General features: G+C 42.6%; 1 protein-coding gene across 1 annotated transcript in view; it reads left to right on the top strand.

Annotated features, from left to right (window-relative positions):
- Nucleotides 1–23,676, top strand: part of SMOC1 (SPARC related modular calcium binding 1) — a gene marked incomplete at both ends in the record, with an annotated part of 120,045 nt that extends 96,369 nt beyond the window's left edge. Inside the window, 5 exons of the mRNA XM_079537449.1 lie at nt 4,453–4,645; nt 5,541–5,623; nt 8,947–9,052; nt 18,325–18,572; nt 23,528–23,676. Of these exons, the coding sequence (XP_079393575.1) occupies nt 4,453–4,645; nt 5,541–5,623; nt 8,947–9,052; nt 18,325–18,572; nt 23,528–23,676 (779 nt within the window). The remainder of the gene's footprint in view (nt 1–4,452; nt 4,646–5,540; nt 5,624–8,946; nt 9,053–18,324; nt 18,573–23,527) is intronic.
- Nucleotides 23,677–24,196: the final 520 nt, after the last annotated feature.

The following is a 24,196-nucleotide window of genomic DNA, read 5'->3' as shown; positions in this document are numbered from 1 at the left end:
TCCTGCAGTAGCTCGTGGCTTCAGAAATGCTGCTTTTACTCATGTTTCAAGGAGTGTTAGAAGAAGCCAAGAGTAAGAAGCAGCAGCAAATTAGCATTTTAGAGCTGAACAATTAAAGTAAAATGGTTATTTCTCTCTTTTGTGATTCTCTCTTTCGTGCATGTATGTATTCCCTATCTTTATTTCACTGTCATTGGATTTGTTGTAAGGTGGATTTATGTCACTCAAAGGTTTTGTAGCCCAGCATGAGCAAGCTGGTGAGTGCTGATGACTGATGGCTGTCATAAGTCAGAGCAGGGACGGAAGGAAAAAAGGGAATGCGACAGTGCCTTAAAAAAAAAAAAAAAAAAAAAAAAAGTAATGTTGCTGTTGGTCCTTGGAAGGCTGTTTGTCTCACACTGACTTGCTGTCTTAAATGTTCCTCTGTCTGTTTGAGGTAGGGACAGAAAGAAAGCCTTTTCTCTGTATCCTTCTGTGTCTACAACCATTAACTCAAACAGGGCATAAGTACCCTGCATGTGCAACAAAGATATGCTGCTTAGTGAGATGGCATTTTAATTTCATACCTGGCATTAAACCTGGCTTGGCCATAGGCCTTCCTTATCCTCCATAAACTTGGCCTTGGAAACAACAAAGTTTCCAGTAAGCAGTCTGACTGGAATGGGCTGACTTCAGTGCGTGCAGCCAGGGTAGCATTTGATGGTTCCTTTATTACCAGTGAGGCTGTCTTTAGGGTGACAATGTGTGTGGTTCATGCCAGGTCCCATGCTGAGGAAGCTGATGGTATGGATTTCCCAGCTGATTTTGCTGGCTGTTGGAATATACCCTTGCTATTAATACTTCGTGTTTGTTTTTAAGGGAATTAAGTGCTGTTAGAGTGATAGCTTGGAGGAAAGGGCCTCTCCAGGGGCTAGTGCTAGTTAATTCTGTCTTCTGCCTGTTAGACATATGGCACCAAAGGAACTTTCCACAAGGCTGCTGTCAGGTCCACCGTTTAATGTCACTGTATTTGCTGTTTTGATCCCCTCTGGCTTAGGGAAGATAGAGTAGATCTGGAAAAAGTTCAGAGAAGGAGCAACTAGGTCAGCTGGGACTCTTCAGCATGTAAAAGAGATGAAGCAGGAATCCATAAAGCAGTGAGAGGCAGGGAGGGAGAGACTGCAATTGGTTGTTCACTGTCTCAGCCTTCAGAAGAGCCAGGGTCGGCAAACAAAACTGGTTGGAGCCAGGTTTAAATCAGACCAAAGTATGTGCTGTGTTCCACACACAATATGCAGTTGAGCCAAAAACGAGCTGCGGGGTGTCATAGTCAGTAAAAGTTTATGAGGAGGGATGTGGCAAACTCGTAGAAGCAAGAAATTATAGCTACTTTCTAAAAGCAAAGTCCCTCTCTGCAAGTTTCCGATGCATGAGTGGTTGAGACTGGAAGAATATATGCGAGAAATAACTATATGCTTGTCCTGTTTCTCTGTTACCCTCTTAAGTGCCTGCTTTTGGCCAGTGTTGTAGATGAGATAGTGACAAGTTGGGCCCTTGGTTTGCCACAGCATGGCTGTTTTGTGTTCTTCAGGGTGTGGTGGAATAGATGAAACTTTCTAAGTAGTGATTACTTCCGTATGCGTGCTAGCAAAGAGAAAAATCTGATCTCTCTGCTACTTCAGCTGTGATGGTATGATTGCTAGCAATGGACCACTGGAAACTGATGACAGTGATGGGTTTTGCATTGTTATATCAGTTTGATGTCAGCTGAAGAATACCAAGATGCATTGCATTTAGCCTTTGAACACCTTTCAAAAGGGAGTGCTTGACAATTATTTCTGTGTTCTGGAAGATAATGCCTTGGCTTCCATTCCCACACATTTATTTTAATACGCACAGACAAATTCTTGCTATTTTTATGGCATAGTACAAACATGGTATGTTTAAGTTTGTGCATTTATTCTCTGTGTAGTTTACTGGAAATATAGCTCACTGGAAATACATATATAGTATAAGGTACTAACTTATTAAAAGAGACTTCTTTCTTTCCTTTTTCTTTATTCATTTCAATAAAAGTGACACATTTTGTCCCAACACATACACACAAAACGTTGATATTTTTATCCAAAACCATTTTTAGCGCTAGTTGTGCAAGACTCAAAGGGCTTGAGAGATCTTAGTTTCAATGCGTGCTCTCAAGAAGTTTTGGGATTTAGATAGAAGAATTCCTGGAATCTGGATCTATTCAGTAGGAGGTGTTTTTGTTTTGTTCTGCTTATTACACAAAACGATGACAGTCAGAGTGAACACTCCTCCTCAGCAGCAAACTGAGGTGCAAATTGCCGTCAGGCAGCCCGCAGACGCGGGGCCCTGTGCTCTGAGTGCTTTGCTGGGGAGCCTGCAGCCCTCTGCTCAATGCGTTCTCTGTCCAGGCACAGCCTGGGAACAGTCACGGGGCCTTTTTTTCAGATGTGAAATCTGTCAGCAAAACGAAGTCAGCTTAAATATCAGCTGAGGCTTGAGCTCCCTTTCAGTATTTGTTGACTTTATCCCCCTCCTGCTCCTTCCTGATCAAGTTTCTCTCTGCTTGAGTCAGACTTGCCAACACTTAGAAGTTTTTAGTCTGTGTTTCAGGTTGTACGGATCTGTGTGTGACAGAGCTGAGGTGCCCTTTATATTCCTGACAGACTGAGGAGAGAGGGAGACCACTCTGGGTCTTTGAGACTCCTTGTATTAGCTGCTACAGTTCAGTCTGGTACCCAGATCACGGTGCGCTCAGTCGGTGCTGTGCAGAACTGCTGCCATTTGTGTGTGACACCTGCTGCCTGTCCTGGTGTTTGTGGCCAAGATATAAGATGAAGCTGAGGGAGTGCAGACAGGCAGGCAAAATACAGAGAGACAGTAGTGTTGCTGGGTCTGTGCTCAGCCTATCCTGGGGTAGGATGCTTAGGTAATGCAGAGGAACAACTGCAGGTTTGGAATGAACCCCTGGCATCACTGCCTGGCAGTGCTGAAGCATTTTGTGTATTGAGAGCAGGAGATAGCTCCTGGCGTTGGCTTATTTCAAATTAAAAACAAACAAACAACAACAAAAACCAGAATAAACCAGAAGAGAAGAAGAAAGCTAGGGAAGGATAGAACTGTTACCACTTCTGGCTTTCATCACTCTCTTAATGATTAAAGTCAGCGGTTGTCTTTTTCTTTGTCTTTTTCTTTGTCTTTTTCTTTTTCTTTTTCTTTTTCCTTTTCTTTTTCTTTTTCTTTTTCTTTTTCTTTTTCTTTTTCTTTTTCTTTTTCTTTTTCTTTTTCTTTTTCTTTTTCTTTTTCTTTTTCTTTTTCTTTTTCTTTTTCTTTTTCTTTTTCTTTTTCTTTTTCTTTTTCTTTTTCTTTTTCTTTTTCTTTTTCTTTTTCTTTTTCTTTTTCTTTTTCTTTTTCTTTTTCTTTTTCTTTTTCTTTTTCTTTTTCTTTTTCTTTTTCTTCTTCTTTTTCTTCTTCTTTTTCTTCTTCTTCTTCTTCTTCTTCTTCTTCTTCTTCTTCTTCTTCTTCTTTTTCTTCTTCTTTTTCTTTTTCTTCTTCTTTTTCTTCTTCTTTTTCTTCTTTTTCTTCTTCTTTTTCTTCTTCTTTTTCTTCTTCTTTTTCTTCTTCTTCTTCTTCTTCTTCTTCTTCTTCTTTTTCTTCTTTTCTTTTTCTTCTTCTTTTTCTTCTTCTTCTTCTTTTCCCTTCGCCCTTTGTCCTTTGCCCTTTTCTTTTTTTACCCTAGATTTCATGTGTTTTAATCCTGTGGTCATAAGCATTGACTTCTTTCTCCTATATGCATGTTTTTTTCCTCTCTCTGATATCTTCCCTGCTTTCCAAAGGTGAAGTTCTTTTCCTTCTCCTTAAAAGACCAGAATGTTTGCAGATTTCTTATTGAGAGCTTCTGGCTGCTGAGATGAACAGATTATAATGTTCTGTGAAATATTATCCCATGTACTTGATAAAGTGATGTTAAAATATAACTTCCTTCTTCTCTTGGGCACATGCAGCCCTATCTTATTTAACAGCCTTCAAGGATGCTAAATGAGACAGAAGAATGCACTGCATTTTGGATAAATAGGTGGTGGGAGCAGAGCTTGGCTATTGGCACCTTTGTGTAACTGAAAGCCATGAGTCATAAGTGAGGACCTCCAAGCATGCAAAAATATCACCTGCAAAAACCTTACCCAGGGGCTGCAATTTCTTGCTCTTCCTGATTTGCTGGACATGCATCAAACAGCCTCTAGAATCCATAATCTTGTAACATAGTCTCTGATTGTATGAAGTTCTCAGCCCTGAAATCTTTCATTATCTACGGTGTAGGCATACTGGTGTTTATTGGGCAGAAAGCACACTAACGTCTGCTGTGGAGGATACTCCTGACCTGCTGAGCTGAGGAAGGTGATCTTTATTTGGCGTTTTTTCACTATACACCTCCATCTCCTTCCTGTCTTCCAGAGAAAGTTCACTCCTGCGACCAGGAAAGACAGAGTGCCCTGGAGGAGGCCAGGCAGAACCCTCGCGAGGGCATCGTCATCCCCGAGTGTGCTCCAGGAGGGCTCTACAAACCAGTGCAATGTCATCAGTCCACCGGGTACTGCTGGTGCGTCCTGGTGGACACTGGACGCCCCCTGCCCGGTACTTCCACTCGGTAAGAGCTGTAAGCCTGGTGGGATCCCTGCCTGGGGGAGATGAGCCATGAAAAATAGTATTGCTGTACCAGATAAGTTAGTACTTCTTGGGCAGTGTGCTCTGAGCTACCTTCCCTAGAGCTAGCGATGTGATGTACCATATTGAGTGTCCTCTGTAGGAGTTGATACACACTAACTGCTTTTCTCTCAAAGAACTATTATATAAAACTGCCTTTTTTTTTTTTTTTTTTTTTTTTTTTTTTTTTTTTTTTTTCTGGCATGCAGCTTTCTGGTGGTAGCAGGCACCAGTCCTTTGCTCAAAATACAGGCCCGTGTTATGAGGGGTAGAAACAGAAGTGTCTGTGTTGAGTTATCCTCTGCTTTATGTTTCCATCCTGCAGCCACTTAGATTCTGGCCAGAACAGACTTAGAGCATTTCCCAGTTGCACATTGATAGATTTTAAGCAAAAGGTAAATTTAGCTTTTCAGCTGCCTTGGATCTTAAAATTACCTTTGGAATATTTTATCATTTGGGAACCGGAAACAAATTGTGGTTCTGGAAAGCTACCAAAACAGTCCAGTAGGGTCGGGAATTTAAAACTGCACAGCACAGTGATCTTGCAGAACATGGGCAGTTTTGAAAAAAAGCTCAATCTGCACCCACAAGAGTTGGAAGAGGGCCTTTTGCTGTCTGTGGGTTTAAGCTGCTCCTGGGTTTCACAGCATGTTCCCACTCCTCTCTCTACTTGCTACTGCTGCTGCTGGCTGTCCATAAGCAGACACATGACTGAGAATAGTGTTTCTGCTGCAGGTTTATTTTTTCCCCTGTTGTGAGCAGATAAGATGACCCCTTAGCAACTATCTGATGACACTGAAGCCATATCACATAGTTTAGCATCTTCTATTCTTTTCCAGCTATGAGACTCCAGTATGTGAAAGTGATGCCAGATCGAAGAGTACAGAGATTGATGATCCGTTCAAGGACAGAGAACTTCCAGGTTGGTAAAGAGAGCCCATCTTTGCTTATCTCACCTTGGGACTCTCAAGAGGCCTACAATGTTGTTGAGGGGATTTTCCTCAACTATGCTTATTTTACCGAGGGTTTTATTCTGTTATTTTGGGTAACTGGAAGAGCCTGGGAGGCTGCTTTATTGCCTGTCTGCCTTTCTTTGGAAACATGGCTGAGATAGAATTGCTGGGAAAAAAAAACTGGGTGCCTGCATGTACCCTGGCTGAAGAATGGGCTCAGCATTCAAAACCTTTCTTCAAAGCTTGGCCAGGACAGGATCCTTCCCATATAGCAGGGCTTTTTAGTAGCTTGATGGTCTGATGAGCAATGATGATAATTGTCAGTGGATCAACTGGCTCCCTGGCACTGCAGGACTGTATTCCTGGTGCACTAAGGTCACTTATCTCATGCTGCTTACTTGGCTGGACTGGATTCCTCCCTTTCTACCTGAGACCCACTTTATCTCCCATTGCTGGTTGTTTTCTGTTCCTTTCCCCTCTTAACAACATGACAAGCCATAATTTCCTATTTGTTTGCTTTGTTACTGCTAGGAAGAGGTGCTGGGAATAGGTGTCTGAGCAACTGTTAAAAAATATCATGCACACATGCTCTGTTTTTAACTTCCCTCTGCCTTTGTAAGGTGCAGAGGGAAGGGCCTTCACTGAGAGATCAGCCATTGCTCTTCTGAGAGGGGAAAGACTCCCAAAAAAAGAAGCTACAGCCAGTCCTTTCTACAGTGAGGGAGCAGTAGAGACCAGAAACTCCACAGAAAAAGCTGGTAGCAATGAATCTGCTTCACTTTTTTCTGGCCCTTCCTAGGGCTAACATGAAGTGAGTTTTCTGTGAACAAGTTAGCAAAGAAAATGAGATTTGCCTTCTGCATCTCTTGATTCTCCTGCCAGCTCCTGACGTTGGGCTCCGTAGCTCTCTTCTTAGCAGCTCTGCCCCCAGCACAGCTCTCTACTACGCAGCTGCTTATTTTTACAAGACATGTAAAAATTTCTTATCTGCCTTCCTCTTACATTTGAATGAAATTGGCCAATTGGTTCAAGTATTACTTTGAGGTGTGAGAGATCACCCCATTTAGTGAATCAGCTAAATGATTGCATTAAGGCTCATTTCCATGGGAAATCATTGTAGAACAGAACAACCTGACTTCCTTTCTTCTCCCTCCTATTTTCCCTTTGCTTTTCTGCTGCTTCCTGCATTTATTCTCTGTCTCTGCAGAACTCAGAGAAAACCCTTTGCCTTTGGACTCCTTAGAGTTTCTTTCTGATCTCTCAGGAAGACAGAATGGTTTCTTCTTCCTTCTTCTGCACTACAGCTTCAAGTAGATGAGGGGATAGGAGCTACATGAGGCCCAAGAGAACGTATGTAGGATGCTCTGTAGCATCAGACTCCAGGAGAGTTCTCCTCTCAGCTCAGGCCACTTCTTTGTACCTTAGTGAACTTTCAGCTCTGTTTGGATGTGTGGTTCCTATCTGTGATGGTTCCTGTTGCTAGAAATACCCTTGTCTATGAAGAGAGTAGGAGATGGAGCAGGGGAGTCACATATCCTGATTTGTCTGCTCCATGGTCTTTTGATGCAGACTTGAGGTTTGTTTGATTAGCTACTCTTGTATATCAAAATTCACTGGTGAGTCAGAACTACAGGGAATGAGAAAAGATGTTTTCTCTTACCTTTTATCTTTCTTACTGGAACTGAGCTTTTAGAAAAATCTCTACTTTCATTTGAGACATCTTTCCATTTGCCTTCACCTCTCCAATGAAGGTCCCTTACTTACTTACCCCTTTTCTAGAGTCTTGCCTATCCTCCAAACCTTCAGTGCTTCAGGCAGTAGCATCCTTCTCCTGTGTGATCCTGCACAGGCCAAGCTGGGAGAGACAAGAGTATGAATCTGTGCATACCTACGCATACCCTCTTCACAAACTGTGTCATGCTGCTCCCACGAGAGCCAGAAGAAAGAAGGAAGGAACGTGTTGCTTGCACATAGCAAATGGCAAGCTGCTAATTCCTGCAGACGGTGAGATGCTGAGGCCCCAGGGAGATGACTTCTAGCAAATGGTTTTTCAACCTTCTCATTACTGCAACAAAAAGCTCCTTTAAGTGAGTGGTCTCCTCTGACTGCCATAGCAGCTTACCCATTACAATGCTGACATTTTCTGGACCGTGTGCCAAACAAGTGCTGAGGGGTGTGTGTGTGTGTGATATGCGTAATATAGAGACAGGCTAGGGACTGTTGGTTGGCTATTGCAGAAAACAGAGCCAGTAATGCTGCAAAGGAGGGAGTTTTGTCAGATCAATTTGCAAGCTGCTTTCAGTTGTCAAGAGATTACATTAGGTTTCTGCTGCTATGTTTGGGGTACACATGCTTCTCTGCTTGACTAGGAGAAGCAGAAAGTGTTGACACTGCTATTTGCTACTGAGGCAATACTGTTTTCTGGTACTGCTCTTCTACATGGATAATTGGTAGTGAACAGAGGTTTTGGGGAAGAGTAAGGAAGGTGGTGATGGCTTCAGTGTCGTGTTGTAGAAAACAGTGGAATGGTAGGTGGTAGGTTTTGGACAGTGGCTGCATAGTTTGCCTCATAAAGGTAAGGAGGCAGAGATTCAGTTCTGTTTTAAGACTGACAGAGACTCCATCGTTCTGTAGTTATAATGGTGAGTAACTGAATGGTCTCAGGACTAAGTCATGGAAATAGTTACCAAGCTTGTCTACCGTCCATTTCGTCCAATTCCTGCCCAAATCAGCAGTGACTGGAGGCTCTTGCCATGTGATCACTTGGTCAGACATATTTCCAGTGCAGTCTGGACAGGCAAAGAACTGAACTATTGTGGTAGCTCCTGGCAGGCAGTACTCTGTGCCTGGAGAGGGAGGTAAGAACAGCAGCGCTCACTTTGGCCCTTGCTTTAAGAAGCTTTAAGCTGTCAGCTAGAGCCTCAGAACAGCCGTATTTTTGGAGGAAGATGACCCGGGAGGTAATGAATTATTTTTTAAACTCCTGTACAAGTGTTACCATGGGAACTCTGTCTGCCAGGCACTTCCAGCACATCCCTGTGGTTATGCTGGTAGGGAACTGGGAGGAGAGGCTGTAAAACCAACCACATGATCTTCCTGCCAGATATTGTTGGTGACTGTGTGTGTGCTGGACAAAGCTGCAGGACAAATTGCCATGCAGAGGAACCCACTGAGGAATTCTTCTGCCTTTCCTGCAATGATGTCTACAATGTTACAAACAAAGGAGGTTCTGACTGGTCCTTGCTATGTTCTTGTGTGTTCTTGCATTAAACCCCCTCTTTTCTTTTTGCAGGTTGCCCAGATGGGAAGAAGGTCGAATTTATCACCAGCTTACTCGATGCTCTCACTACAGACATGGTACAGGCTATTAACTCAGCAGCACCTACTGGAGGTGGGAGGTGAGTCTGGAAAGCACTTGAGCTGAACCCACCAAGGTGATTGCTCTGGATGCCTGTGAGGTGGGGGTGGGAGGAAGAGTGGTGCTCTGAGCTGATTCCCGTTCATCTGCATTGCTGGGAGAGGAGCTAGTGCTGTACCATCAGAGGCTGCTCTGTCTTGTCGTTGTAGTCTGGCATGCCTGCTCCCACCCCTCCTCCCTGGCAGCTGTTCCACCATAAAGGTTAGTATAGCCCATTTGAAGTGTGAAATGAGAGCTCAGTGGGAGGAAGTGTCTTGTTCTTTTGTCCCCTGTCTATGAAAAGACCTAATAAAATGCAAATGGATTGAAGGAGACCTTGTGGCCTAGTGGCTACCACAGGGAGTGAAGAATGTGAACGGAATTCTTGGCAGCACAAGTGCTGTGGTTTTGCTGTGGGGCTGAAGCCAGCCTGTGGATGAGGAGAGAAGCTGTTTTTCATGACCCTCCCCTCTGACCAGCTGCCTCCTCATCCCTCTTGGAAGGAGCAGCAGGTCAGGCCTGTTGAAAGAGGTGGGCAGAAGTGTGCTTTTCTGGGGAGCTGGGGAAAAGCTGAGATCTTGTCTCCCCCTCCTGTTTGATGATAGGAAATCTTCTTAGTGCAGCAGCTGCGGTGCTGCAAAGCGCCAGGCAGAACAGGCCACTGGGGATGGACTTTGTTGAGTTTTAAAAAATTACTGTGTGGCCGTGACTAGGCAAGGCTTCTATGGTTCTGACTATAAAAGTGGACAGTGCTAGCCTACCAGGCAGGGATGCCACAGCAAATAATGTGCTCGCATTAATGCAGATGTAGAGATGGAGGTACCTTTGTGCATGTTGCTTCCAGCATGTAATGTTGATACCCTGCTTCCCTCTTTCAAAATGCATGAGGAAGCAATACCATCTTTAAATTCTAAAGACAAAAACTTCCTGGGTGGCACCTTTGTGCCTCTTGGTTGCTGGATGGATTGCTTGTGAGTCCATATGTTTTTAACTTTGTGTTTGGACCTTGCAAATGAGGCCGGTTGCTGAATGCCTGCACATGGGATAGTCTGTAACCCTTTGAATTAGCAGTATATGCCTAGCATGTCTGTACTCATATAAACAGGATGAAAAATGCCCCAAGGATGGGAAATACGTTGTTCTCTCCCAGCCATAAGTATTCCAGTGTCAATTCTGTGTAATTTGCATGGTTCAAATGCTGTGGGTGGGGGTGGCAGGAAGCCCTGGAGAGTATTTGATATTTATTTGGCATCTTTGGCACAGAAGCTGAAACCCAGCCAGTGTAATCATCACTCTTAAAATAAAGCTTAATATAAACCAATATTGTAGAGACCAGAGACATATATGTCCCCACTGCTCTTCCATAAACCCAGCAGGCTTTCTTCCTAACGTTCCCCAAGTTTTGTGTATTTCTCAGCTTTGAATAGAAGCCTTTCTGGCAGAATTTTTCACTGCCCGGCTCTTCACAGTCGCCACATTGATTTATTTTCAGCTGCAGTGTCAGCAGCCCAGTTGAAAGGGGGGAAAAAAAAATCTTTTAGCAGTCTGTCCTTTGTAAGGCGAAAGGCTGCTGCCACCCAAATATTCTGCCTGCTCACAGCTGTGATTAAATTCAGGAAATTGCTCTGGCATAAACTTCCGCATGGATCAGTTAGGGTAAGTGCATACCCCAAAGAGCCTACATCAAGCTTTTCCATCCATGTGCCACTATGGAACCATTTATTTTGGAAAAGAAAAGAAAAAAACAAAAAACAATTTCAAGGAATTTAGCAATTCAATCAGTACAGCTTTCATTTGGTATGAGTTTGCAGAGCTGAGAAGCCAGGAAGCAGTCTCTGTGCAATGAGTTCTGCTTTCCAAGTTTCCCAGAGGGGAAAATGCCTAGAGTCCTCTCTTCAGGAACATCTGAAATTCTGCTGGGTGACCTGACTTCACTCTGGCATTAGAAGTGAAAGCTCTTTTTCATGAATATTTTATTTATGGGGCTAATGAACTCTTTTCCAGCCTTAACAACTGACATTATACTTAATTTACAACAGTGCTTATCCTGTACCTCCTTCACCCAGGTTTGTTGAGAAGGTGATATTGGAAAGAAAAGCTCAAGATCTGGTTTAGCTTAATGTCAGCAGAGACACTTACGTTTGTGAGGCAAGTTTCTGTTATTGCAGGATCTTCTCCGTCTTTATGATAACAGTGGAAGGGAAGTGCTGCACTTAAACACACACTGGCTTCCTCTGTAACCTACCTCTTTCTTTGAAGTGTTCACCATTTTTGGACCCTTTTAGAGGCTGAACAAATGAAGCCAATAATGAAAATAGTTTATTGTAAGCTTAGAAGTCACAGAGGACAGGCAAACTCGATACACGCAAGCTGTTTTCCCCTCATCATTTGGCCCCGTGTATTGTCTAGTGAGTTCTAAGTGTGAGCATTCTGGGTGTATGTGGACTGGATGTAAGGCCTTGCTTCCAGAGCAGGGGCAGAAAGGGAGCAGTACCCAAAACAGAAAGTTACTGAAATGGATTGAGCTGTGGATACAAGATTTCAGTGTGGGACTGTGGCAAAAAGCGAGTATTTATCAACAAGAGGCAGTTTTAGCGGAGAGGAGTTATTTCCATTTCTCTGTGACAGCAGGGAGATGGAACTGTCAAACAATGTACACCTTTGGTATCAAACATTAAAACAGGGAACAACACAGAGAAGAGCCTCGCCAAAGTTTTTAAGGGCTGAAAAAGACCTAAGAGTGAGAGTCTTAAGGAGTTCAGGCTTCCATGGGATGTTAGAAGAAAGAAAAAAGGATTGAAAGACGATTACTTATAATCTGAGCGAGTCCATAGGGACACAAACTCTGCAGGCTCTTTAGTCTAACAGGGAAGAACATGATCAGCTGAATATAAACCAACTTGTGATCAACATTTCTTTAAAGCAAAGCTGTTTGTAAGGCAGAACGAACTAATGAGGGTGGTGATGGATTCCCACTCTGTAAGGCTTTCTTTTTGGGCTTGATACCTTTCACAAATACTTTAGTCAAATCGAAGTTCTGGTCTTAAAAGTAAATTGATTCACAGTCTGTGCGTGTGATGTACAGGAGATTGGATTAGCTGACTTTGCAGCTTTCAGCCTGAGCCTGAATATGTGGAGTGAAAACTGCCTGCATTTGCTGAGTGTCTTCAAGACTTTGCCTTTGTATGCTGCAAAGTTTTCTATGGCTTTGCAATGAATGTGTTATTAATTTTTCTTTGGAGGGAAAGGAAAAATGTAAGGAGAAAAAATGCTGGAGATCTGCATTTAAAGTCTACATAAGGCTGTGCTGATCTGCTTGCTTTACACTTGACACACACCAAAACATCTAGTAGCAGCAAAGTGATGCAGTACAACTTGTTTGTTGCTTCAGGCAATGTAAGTAAAACCTGATAAGACTTTTTTTTTTTTTTTTTTTTTTTTTTTTTTTAATTGGGCATGCTTAAAACAACCTTGTAATCCCTTATAGGTCTTGTCTCGTTTAAGCAAGTTCAAAGCTATTGATTTTAATTGAGTTACTCTTGCTTTACAATAATGTAAATGAGAAGAGAACTTCCCTTCGTCATGGCCCTGGTTTGTATTACAGCAAAATAGCCAAATAGACTTCATTTAAACTTTTGAAACAGAAAATCTCTGGTAAAATTCATTCTTAAGTTTATTACATAAACTCCAAGGCACATCTTGTTACTGTATGTTTTCAAATTAATTAAGGGAACTCTTGTAGGAAATAGGTTTATTAAACAGTGTTTTGTATCCTGCATAAATCCTATATAATAGAAGCAGCATTTTTTGTTAAAAAAAAAAACAAAAAACGAACAACAACAAAAAAAAACCCAAGTTCACTTTAGTGCATTTTATTCTATTTTGTAAGTCAGACATATTCCTATCACATGGGGGCCTAAACTACAATAGGTCAAAGGAGATCCCAGCTTCTCTCTACCCAATCTAAGAAACTATCTTTAGTCTTTGCCAATTTGGGAATAAATTTTAATTGCCAAAATGTTCTCACTGTAAGTTGTTACACCATCAGGAAAAATATGAATGCCCTGTGGAGTTTTGGGTTAAAAGAGCAGCTTCTGACAGCTATCCTTATCATGTAACTCAGCAGTTGTGTGCCTTCATTGTAAGCTGCCAATTATTTCCCATGTAATAGCCCTAAAAGGTACTTCAGAAAATTGCCCCCAAGGTTCCCTTTCATGCTGTAGTTGAGCAGTTGGAAGCAGGCAAGTAAAGCTCAGCACATCTCCAGGGTGTTCTGAAGTTGAGCCATGTTTTAATAAAGATTGACACTTTCAAACAGTATGGGGAAGTTAATGCCCAGCTCCTATTGCAATTCAATTGAAGTTGGATACTGAACTCTCTTTATGCTTCTATGGAAATTCTAGCCTAATTAAAGATATGAAAGAGATCGTGTAATAGGAGGATCTTTTAAAAAGTCAATGAGGAATGAAGGGAGTTGATTTTTAAACCTCCTAAATGATTTATCCCTCAGTCTTCAGAAAAGTTGTGTTCAGAATGTTTCATACACAACTTAGCCGGAGGGAGGAGAGAAAGAAACTGGGTCTGTAATGAGAAGATAGCTTCAGTTTTAGCTGTAGAGGAATTATGCATTCCTTGTAATGAATTTGGACTGCGCAGTAACCTTTTGTTTAGTCTGAACACAGCTTTTTTTTTTTTTTTTGTTAGCTTCTTGACTCTTTCCCTATGGGAAAAGGAGAATAAGAAAACAAATACACAATCCTTCTTACAATTTCATTAGAGTAATCCTCTTTGATTCGAGCCATGTTCCACAGTTAGTGCTTTTAGCTTTACAATAGACAACCTCAAGGAATGACAAAAGGAGACTAAGTGGAAGCAGAGCAGGCAAGAAGAATCATGAATTTTACTTGGTCTGTTAAAACTGTTGCCGCTTTCCATCATCACTTCCCCTGGGCACCTTGGTGGGCATCATTAGTGCTCTCCTGGGCATTGACTGGCAAGGTCAGTCCTGATATTTCTTTGCATCCCTCCTTCATTCAGCAACAGCACCAAGCAAGGCTTAAATGCTTGCAAAATAACGTTGAGACTTAGAAACTTGCAGGTTTAAATACTGTAGATAACCTGACTACAAGCGAGTGGGAGTGGAAGCTGGGCTTTTTTTCTGCTCTGTTGCTTCTGCTAGTAGTTTCTTGTTCATCAGTGCACTTCCATCCTGGAATTAGCTCCCACTGGTTTATAGCCCCCATTTTCAGTCTGGAGTTAGGGATGTTAACCTGGTCTTAATCCCCTTCCCTCCTCCTGCCTCAGCTGCTATTGTTGCCAGTTAAAGTTTGTATCAGAAAGTAACAGATTTTGGAAAAACCTTCAAACAGGTGATCATCTGCTGGGTACTTCAGAGCTTGCAACCTTGCTTTCTCCCAGAGAAATATTTTGTGTTCGCAGATTTTCTGTCACTGCAGTAGTATAGAGAGTCTGTGCAGTGGGATGCAGTGGGGCTGCAAGTGTGCAGGAAGCAAAGGATTGACTTTGAAAGGAAGGGACTTCGTTTTACTCAGTAAAATGTAGTTGAGCCTATTACCCTTTGAGAGTACAGCCCAGTGGAGGAGAATGTGATTGCACACTGTACATGTTTCGGTATGTGTGCACTGTCTGACCTTGCTCTCCTGTATTTTAAGCTAGATACCTCCTCTTCTTTCCTGTGCAGTTAATTCCTTCTTTCTTGCTAGGGCTGGAAGGCATTATAGGCTGCTTGCAGAGAGCGTGTTCAAGCTGTCTAGGTGGTATTTTGGCATATTCTTCCCTCTCTGCTCCAGAATTTAGTGCAGCTGCAAGAAGCACGTGTCCATATTTATTCATAGACTCTTTGCTTTCTCTCCATAGCCCAGTTAGACCAGATGATATGATGATGTTCCCTGGAAGTGTGTCTCGGCTGGAAAAATAGCCTTGTTAAAAGTAATGGAGCATTAACCCAGGTGTCTTCAGGCATTAGCCAGTGAAGAGATAAGTAAAGAGCTTCCCATGAGGGAACTGATAGCACATTATACATGAAGAGGAGCAAAAGATTACTTAGACAAAACTATTCTTCTCTTCTCTGTTGGGCTCTTGGTGGACTTATGCTGCATAATGGAGCTAAACTTGCTGGCTTTTATGTAGTTTGCACGAGAAGCCTGAGAAATTGTTATCATACTGCAGCAAGAGACAGGTTCAGATTTTTCACGTGACTGGTGTTGGAGTAAGAGATGTTTTATTGTAAGTTGAAAATGTGCAGTGGAGAAGCAGCTCAGCAAATTAGCTTAGCATCTGAGGACTGATGCACTTCTCTTGCAACAACAAAGGAGAGGCAATAGAATAAAATTCCCCAAGAACACTACTTCAAACTCTGCACTGGCAGAACAGTTAGAGAGCTCAGATACATTTCAGCTGACCCAGCATGTATGGTTGTTGTCATGGCACATCGTCAAAACTAAGTGGTTTAGCAATGCTGTGAAGTTGCTTCAACTCATGTTTCATAGATGGAAAGTAAGTGTCTTGCATGGACAGTTTTGAAAGTCAAGATATTTAGATGAATGTTGTAACCTCAGCATTCTCAGTCTATCATGTAATTGCACGATGCACAGGGAAGGTATGGCTGCACTGAGGTGATGTGGATATTCAAAGTCCTCCCTGTTCTGGGATTCTGGATTATCATCAGAAAGGGCAGGCAACCAGCTCAGGAACTGCAGTACTTTTAGGCCAGCCAGCAGGAAGTGGTAAAAACTTAGTAATGGCTCTATCTTCCTTCCTCATACAGTCACAGAAGTTAAACTAATTCCCTTTAGTTCCATTAGCGTGCTGCTGTTTTCAGTATAAATGCTCAGCTTGTTTGTAGTGGCTAAGACTGATACATCGTCACCTCATGAGTCAATGTATTTGTATTAGCCTGTGGATTGCCTTGGTTTTCTTTTTGGAAGTGCTGGAGAAAGCCATGTTGCCTCTTCTAGTAACTAGGAGAGCTCCTCATTGATGTGTTTCTGAAAAAAGAAAAAAAAAGACCCTTTTAAATCCTGCTTTGGAGTGTCTCTTCAGCAGGTAGAGAGAAGCTAGTGCTCCTGTCTTTCTGACAGTGCTTACTGTCAGTGCTAGAGGTGCTCTTTCCCTTTTCTCCATTTCTGCGGCTTGAGATCTGGGTCTTCAGAAAGCAAAGGTCAGAGCCAAGGGCAGGCCAAGGTGTGGACCAAGGGAATCTCACATGCAAAAGTTGGGGTTGTATTCCTCTTCTCAGCAAAAGCAGAAGCTTCTCTCTTGCAATACAGAACTTCTGGTTCTTCCCTGTGGCTGTTGGAAACATTCAAGTCTTCAAATGATAGCCAGCTCACTTCCAAAAGGGAGAGAGGCCAATGACTGTGTTTATAAATGTCATAAAAACAAGCCACAGGATGTGTTTTTATTCTCTCCTGTCATCCTGTCATCCTGTTCTTCATGTTGAGTTTCAGGGCTCTAAAAAATCCAGGCACTCCCTTAGCTTCCTGGGGAGATTTTTGCAGTTTCTACTTGTCCATAGGTAGCTCCAGGGGTTTGCCTTGTGTTTTGGCTCCTAAAACTAAATCAAATTTATTCCCAACCTCCTCTTCCTCCCACGCAGTGTTTATCCCACTGTACATTGACCAGACACTGTGTCTGAATGCCAGGATGCTTCTCAGCTAAGAATTAAATGATGAGGAGACATTCTCAAGTAAAACCTTGTGAAATATGTTGTGTAGGTTATTTACCTCTTTCCAGTGTGTGAATTTATTTTGGAGGGTGCAGGGGTGCAGATGTTCCCAGATAGCGACGTTTCACATTACTGATGTGCCATGACTGTAGGTTGTGATTTTCTTTTTCAGGCTTTGTAGCTGCATTGTAGAGGCAGAAGGGGTCATATGAGAAGGTCAAAAGGGTTTTTACCCTTCTAGTTCCCCAAAAAAGAATTTTTCAGTGGCCATTTAAATATATAACCCACCAGTTTCTTAATTAAGGTTGATGATGGTCTTAAAATGCATTTTATAAGGTACACCTTAGTAAAACTGAACCTGGGTTCATATTTCCCTAGCTTGAATGCCCAAAACTCACACCAGAACCTGGCTGCCTGCAGCACACAACTGTTCCTCTCTCATCGCTGGGGAAGGAATTAGGCAGCAGCTGGATGTGTCTCCTGGAATAAGTCAGAGTAACCAGTGCCAGTGTAGCATGTCTGACTGCCTGTCCACTAATTTCCGTGCCCTAAAAAGCTTTATGCTTGGGAGGAAAAAGGCTCAAGTCTCAGCATCATTTTAATTTTTTTAATGATACATTCATAATTTGGAGAAAGAACAGGCTACCTTAGTGAACTTAAAGAAGAGAAGAAGGAAAAAAAAAAGTCTTCTCTAGAAAGGATTTCTTCCCTGATTCTTTGTATCACGAGGAATAACCCCTTTCCCACTGCTGGGAGAGCACCTCATACCATATAAACAGTATGACCTACTGCCTCTTCAGTAAGGACCTCAGATTGAAAGGCAATGTTCTTTATTCACATGTCTTCAGCTGAGGCTGTTCCTCCTCCTGTCCTCCTCTCTGATATTTTTTGTTGTTGTCCACAGAAAGGAAACGTGAGCCAAATAATGTCAAAGCTTAAGATGAGAATGAGTAAGAAATGGAGCACTCTGAAGTTACCAGTTCCATAGTATTGTTTTTAATGGATTTGTGGTGCTTGTCTGCTGTGGAATTCTTGCGTATAAATCAACCACGTGAAGAGCATTAAATATGCTGCAAATACAGCATGGGTGTTCAGATCATATAAATAGATACAGCAAGAATGTTTCGTCTTGCCAAGGACATTTTCAAATAATGAATGCGTCTTGCATTAAATAAATTTGTTCCCTTTCCGAAGCCTAGATGCTGCTATCACAGAAACTACCATGGCAGCTGGCATGCACAGCTCTCACATTGGTAGCTCAAGAGTCAAAAGGAGCATGAAGACTGCTTTTTGCCCTCCAGAGGGGAATCCTTTGGGATTAGGCAGTTTCAGCAACTGGTGTGAGGAGAGACAGAGCTGAGGGTATCAGACTCCCAGAATCCCTTGTCACCACTTGTTAGTGCTAAAAGGCATTTCTAGATAAAGTTCCTCTCTCTCTCTCTAAAGATCTCAGCTAAAAGGAGAAGACTGTAAGATTTGTGTATTTGTCCTGCTTTACACAAGTCACACTCTGTGGCTCTTCCATGCACATGACAGCGTTGGTAAGAGCGCCCACTTGCTGGGGGCCTCTGCTTTCTCCCCAGCAGGTTCTCTGAGCCAGACCCCAGCCACACGCTGGAGGAGCGAGTGGTACATTGGTACTTCAGCCAGCTGGACAACAACAGCAGCAATGACATCAACAAGCGAGAGCTGAAGCCTTTCAAGCGTTATGTGAAGAAGAAAGCCAAGCCCAAGAAATGTGCCCGACGTTTCACTGACTACTGTGACCTCAACAAGGACAAGTCTATCTCACTTCAGGAGCTGAAGGGGTGCTTGGGAGTCAGCAAGGAAGGAAGTAAGTGGCTTTCTTTCTCCATTCTGTGAGAATAAACTCAGGAATCAGTTTTATCCCAGGTAATTAAAAAATGCCGCGTTTTGCATGAGAAAATGAGTGATTAATATTCTGCCATGCAGCTGTAGTTCATTATCTTTATGGCTCTGTCTTAAAGTCCTTATCACAGACTTTTGTGCTAAGAACCAAATGGATACAGGGCAAAAAGATGAGCCTTGCTCAGAACCCTGCTTGTACTGTAGAAGTCCTTAGAAACTGCAGTTCAGTTCAGGACCTCTCTGAGTAATACACTGCTAACAATATTCTGTTGCCTCAACCATGTAGGTTGGATGATGTATGAGGCAGCACAAACCCAGTCCTTCTCCGGAGGCCCTGTTGACTAACAGAAATAATATTTATTTTCATTGCTAAATCCGGCATGCAGGAGAGAGGATGACGCAGAGAGAACAACTCAGAAGGAAAGTGCAGGACTGTACTGTTGGACTTTTTCAGAGTTAAATTACATTTTAACACTGGGGGAGAATTAGGGCATAGGAATAGCTGTTCTTCCTATTTAGTGGCTGAGCAATCGGCCCACCTCCCTTCCTTTTATTCCTCTTTCATTTTCACCTCACATTCTACTGAAACCTGGACCAAAATGATATTTCTGGAGATTCTATGAATTGAAACCTTTCACCCCATACTCAATAATTATCAGTCATTCTTGACTATGGGCAAATTTGCTTGGCAGGAGAAGGTAAACAAGGAGATTCCAAGGGATGGATTTCCTGTGCAGGTGTTTTGGTTGTGTGGACAGCTGTTGTTATAACTGTCATGCTGGTTGGGAAGGATGGCTAGCTTTCTTTTTCCAGTCCTAGCTTTTCCTTAGTGCTTTCTTCAGGTTTAGCATGCATGAGAAGGGAATGAGTACCGTTGAGTGTTGAGAAGTTTCTTTTTCTGGGTATTTTTTTTTGCGTATATCTTGATTATCATAATAAGACCATTGCATTATTTGTCAACTGTGAGAAATTTCAAGATTTCCTAGCTCAGTGGAAGTTTTTTTCTTAGTCACTTGTACTTTACTGAGAAATTACATACCAAAATAGCAGCCCTGTTCCTTAATTTTATTACCTTCCCACTAGATGAATATGCCAAATGAGTTTTATTGCTATTTGGCCTGGAATAAGACTCTCTGGAATCTGCTGCCTTGGCCCACTGACTGTTCAGAATTTTTATGGAAGGGGGAGAAAAAAGGAGAGAAAGAAGAAAAAGAGTATTTTTGAGCTCAAGTGAAGGGGAAAGCAAGCAGCAAGGGAGATATGTTGCCATGAGTCCCTGATTCCCCAAATGTTGAGAACACAGTCTGACCTTTCCTGGTTGTCCCATTATATGAGGACAAGATTGTGTGCAAAAAGAGCTCCAACCTTGTTTTGTCACATAGCTCCACATGCCTAATAGAGGTTTGATAGGTCTTGAGGATCAAAGTTACAGAGGTAAGTTATGTGGAAGGAGAACTCTTAAGAAAGGACCTAGGGATGGCTACAGAATGATGAGGGCTAACAAGCAGTAGAGGGAGCCAGTGCAGGGAGCAGCCCACCAGCATGTAGGAAAAAACAAATGAGAATACTTGGAGTACACAATATGCAAGTTTGTGATGGACTTTCCTAAAGGAGTAACGAATTTGTGAGGCGGTAGATAATGTTTTCTCTGCCTTCTATTTACAAGAACCTCTAAATTAAGAAACAGCCAGTAATGCCCTTTTTTACATGTCATCGTATCTCGAAGCATGAGTTCATGCAATCAGCCAGCTAGTCCATGTATTCCTTCTCTGTGTTGCTTACTCCATACCATGGTCTCTGCACATTTGCTGCGGCTGAGGTCACTGTTGGTCCAAACCAAACACTGGTTGGGAAGTTTCTGTTGTAAGCTGCCAGTCAAATGAATCTAAAACTTTTTATGGAAATGCTTGTTTCAACAAAATCTTTGTTAGGAAGGTTTTTCTGATCTGGATTTGGATGAGAAAGGGCTTGAGGAAGGCAAGGAAAGTCATTCTTCCCCTTGATATACCTCTTTACTAGTGAACTTGCCTCAAATATTCCAAATTGTGGTTGGAATCCAGCAGCATAAGGACTAGAATGAGGTGGGTCATCATTCCAGGTGAGTGTCCTGCTAACAAATTGAACACTTGCACTGATTTTGAAAATAAACCTTAAATATAAATTTTGTACAGTCTGAAATGGTAAGAAAAACAAGTGTTAAGGCTTCTGCATTTTTGTTAGTGTTTTGGTTGGTTTTTTTTGTTTTGTTTTGTTTTTTTGGAATCAGTTCCATCCAAACATGGAAATAATGTTCCTTGGTGGGAGGACAGGGCATAGACAAATCAGTAATGTTACATGTCTCATGGATAAAAGGAAGCTTTATGTGGGAGGATTCATCTGCAGTGTTCATACTGACAAGCATGAATTTGAGCTCTTTCCAGTTAGGATCAAATCTGTCTGAGATGCAGAGTTATATCTGTCCTCCCCTCCTCAGTAGGTTCTTGATCTTTGTGGTCACCCATTATGTGGATGCTGCTACTAAAGAATGAAGGAAAAATAATAGACAATCTAAATGGCTGATTAATTAGTGGTGTTTGAGACCCTTCTAATCAGTACCTGCAGAAGTGACTGATTTTCTTTGCGCTTGGGAGACTTCTGGGAGTGAAAAACTCCCATTACTTAGGCAAGCAGTTGTGTGGGAACAGGTAGCAGGGAGTGGTCATCTCAGAAAAGCCTCTGAATTGATGACAATAGGAAGCTGATGACAGTCTGAGAGGCTATGAGGAAACTGTAAGGTACTATTTGCTGAACGCTTTTAGGTAGTGACTGAGTTAATTGAACTGAAATTCAGAGTATATTTAATTGAAATTAGGTGTAGATTGAGATGTAAACAAGCTCCGCTGATTCAGTGCTTGGTTTTGTTTGCTTTGCTCAGATATTCCCCTTTGGGGTTCAGTTGGGATGCTATAGTTTGTCTCCTTTAATCCTGAGGATAAGTACCAGTTGGAACATTTGTATTGTCTTGACATGAGATAGGATTCCTGAAAGCATGTTTCTTCCCCATCAAAAGTGATAGGTTTGCTCAGTGAATCAGAGGAATTACTTCTACCTATAAAAAACTGCGGGGGTTTCCTTGAGCTTTTTCTTTTTGGAAGACATCTGGCCAAATATACTGTAGCTAGAATTATTACCCAGAATAGCATACCTGAGCAAATACTTTGAATTATGAAATTTAGTGAGTGATGGGATATCACCCTGCAATACCCAAATGCTTCACAGGTATGCTCTATTTACCCACCGTCCCCATCTGCCATACCCCTTCCTCTCTTTCATTTCAACTTTATGCTCATTACAGTGTTACTCTGATAGTGTTTTGTCTTCTCTACGCGTGCTGGCCTGTGTCTATATTGAAAGTAGCTGACTGAAGATCGTATTCTCTGCCTTTGGTGTGAAAGATAGTCAGTTTTATGGCAGTTGTTAGTTTCCCTGCACTAGTGCGTCTGGGAGTAAACCCACAGAAAGCACAGAGCCCTACCAGTGTGCTGCAAAGGTCTGCCATGCCTGGTCTTGGGACCCCCTGCCATTGCTGGCCTTTTGGATCAACTTATCTGTTGTTTTCCGAATCTTTTTGAAGACGAGCAGTTTCAGTCACAGCAATGCACACTAGTCCTAGCTTCACTACTCGAGGGGGTGAGTGCAGACCCTTGGCAGTGCGGCCCTTAGCTGCAGGTAGGCTGAGGGCAAAGGGTGATGACGGAGCGGAGCTGTGTGCGGCTGAGCAGCACCCTCTAGGGGAACAGCCGCCCGAGGATGCAGCAGTTCATAAGCGGACTGTGCTTTTATTGCCAGGCCCCTCGGTGAGTCCCAATTAGCTCTGGAAGAATCTGCCTCTTGGCTACGGAGCCCTGCTTTTTATGTGCAGGCATAGGAATAAGCTAACGGCGGTCTCTCTGATCTTGCCAGGGCAGATGGCTGAGACGAGGCTGGCATTCAGGGACCTTGAAATCACTCACTCGCTGTGTTTATGCAGTTCCTCTTATTAACGTTTTTTAAAGCTAAAATATTTTGCTTTGTGATCCATTTCAAATGCAACTGCCGCCTTTCTCTTCCTCCCTTTTCCTTGTCAGGGTGCAGCATCTGTCTTCCTGCAGTTTCCTTGCTCTCCCACCTTGTTGCTACATTTCTGCTCATCTTCTTTCCCACAGCAAAATGTTCTTTAGGTGTGAGTTCCTGTATTACTGGTGCAAGTTAAATCATGTCTTACTTTGCACCTTAAGTCAGCTGCACACACACATCAAAGATTTCATCCTGACCTGAACTGGGGGTGGCAACAAGCAGGAGGTCCCCCTTCTTGCAAGGCCTTTGCCTGAAATCCCTACTTAGCAGCCAGCAGCGACTGAAACATACTTTTGGAAGTGCTCAGCTCCTATAGTCCCTATGTTGTCAGTACCCAGCAGGTGGTGGGAACTGGTTTATTGTAGAGGCAAAAGTGCTTGCTGTTAGCTCCATCTGGTGTGGGGTGCCTGTGCCTTTATCTTGTGACAGTCATTGCTGTGCAGTCTGTTCCTGCCCTTCCGCCAGATATGAGTTCAGATCTTTCATTTCATAGCAAAGACTGTTTTGGGAAACTTCATGTTCACTACTTGCATCTTTCCTTTCCTTTTCTTCCTTCCAGACTTTATTTTAACCTTGTAATAGTCACTTTTTGCCCACGCCAAACCTCCAGTTCTCCTGATGTTTGGGTACTAGAACATCAGATGATTAGCATCGAGCTTGTAGGTCTGACTCTTGCACATGAGTCTTCCAGAGGCAGGACTTGCTGTGTGCACATCCAGAAAGGAAGAGCTCCCTGGAGTCTGCCTGCTGCCAGCAGATGATGGGGATGCTCCTTGGTCATGCCGTGACATTTATTGCGTTTAACATGGTTCTTGGATTTTACAGGTAGCCTGAGCAGTTTCCCCAGTGGAAAAAGACAAGGCCTTAACCCTTTCAGTGAGTATCTTGTCAAAATATTTGTTACTTTTTCTTTTGTCTGTAATACCCATGTGTCCCAAAATTTGTGCTCCCTGCTCTTCTACATTCACAAATAGCAATCCATAAATAACTAGAAGCCAGTGTTGTTCCTAAGAGGTGTGAAGATTATAACATGCTGGTCTACAGCATCAGCTCAAAGTCCAGTACCATGTCTTCAGCTATGGCAGACAGCATGTAGCTAAGGAATTGGAATAGGATAGAGCAAGAATACTCTTCTTGCTTTACTCTTCCTCTTTCTGGTGAGCAACAATTTGATTAGTTGCATTTATGTTTAATTGCTTCACGGCCATGTTCCCATGGATATTCTTCTGTGTCCCAGTTAATGCCTGCTCTCCTCTGTACTTTGTGGCAGTGAATTGCACCCTTTCATCGGGTGCGAAGAACAACTTTTGTTTGCTTTCCTTTCAGACCTGCTGCCTCATGGTTTCCTTGGGTGTGTCTCAGTTTGTCTTGTGAGAAACAGTGATGTTTCCTGGTGTGTCCTCAGTTCTGAGCATATATTTGAGTTTTGTTGCCGCTAAAAGCTGAGACGAGGTGTTGCAAAAATCACGTCCCGTGGCTTCAAGCTTTTTCCTA

The sequence above is a fragment of the Tetrao urogallus genome (assembly GCF_951394365.1).
Source record: "Tetrao urogallus genome assembly, chromosome: 6".
Lineage (NCBI taxonomy): Eukaryota > Metazoa > Chordata > Aves > Galliformes > Phasianidae > Tetrao > Tetrao urogallus.
Note: the sequence above shows the minus strand (reverse complement) of the source record. Positions and strands in the feature narration are given on the sequence as shown.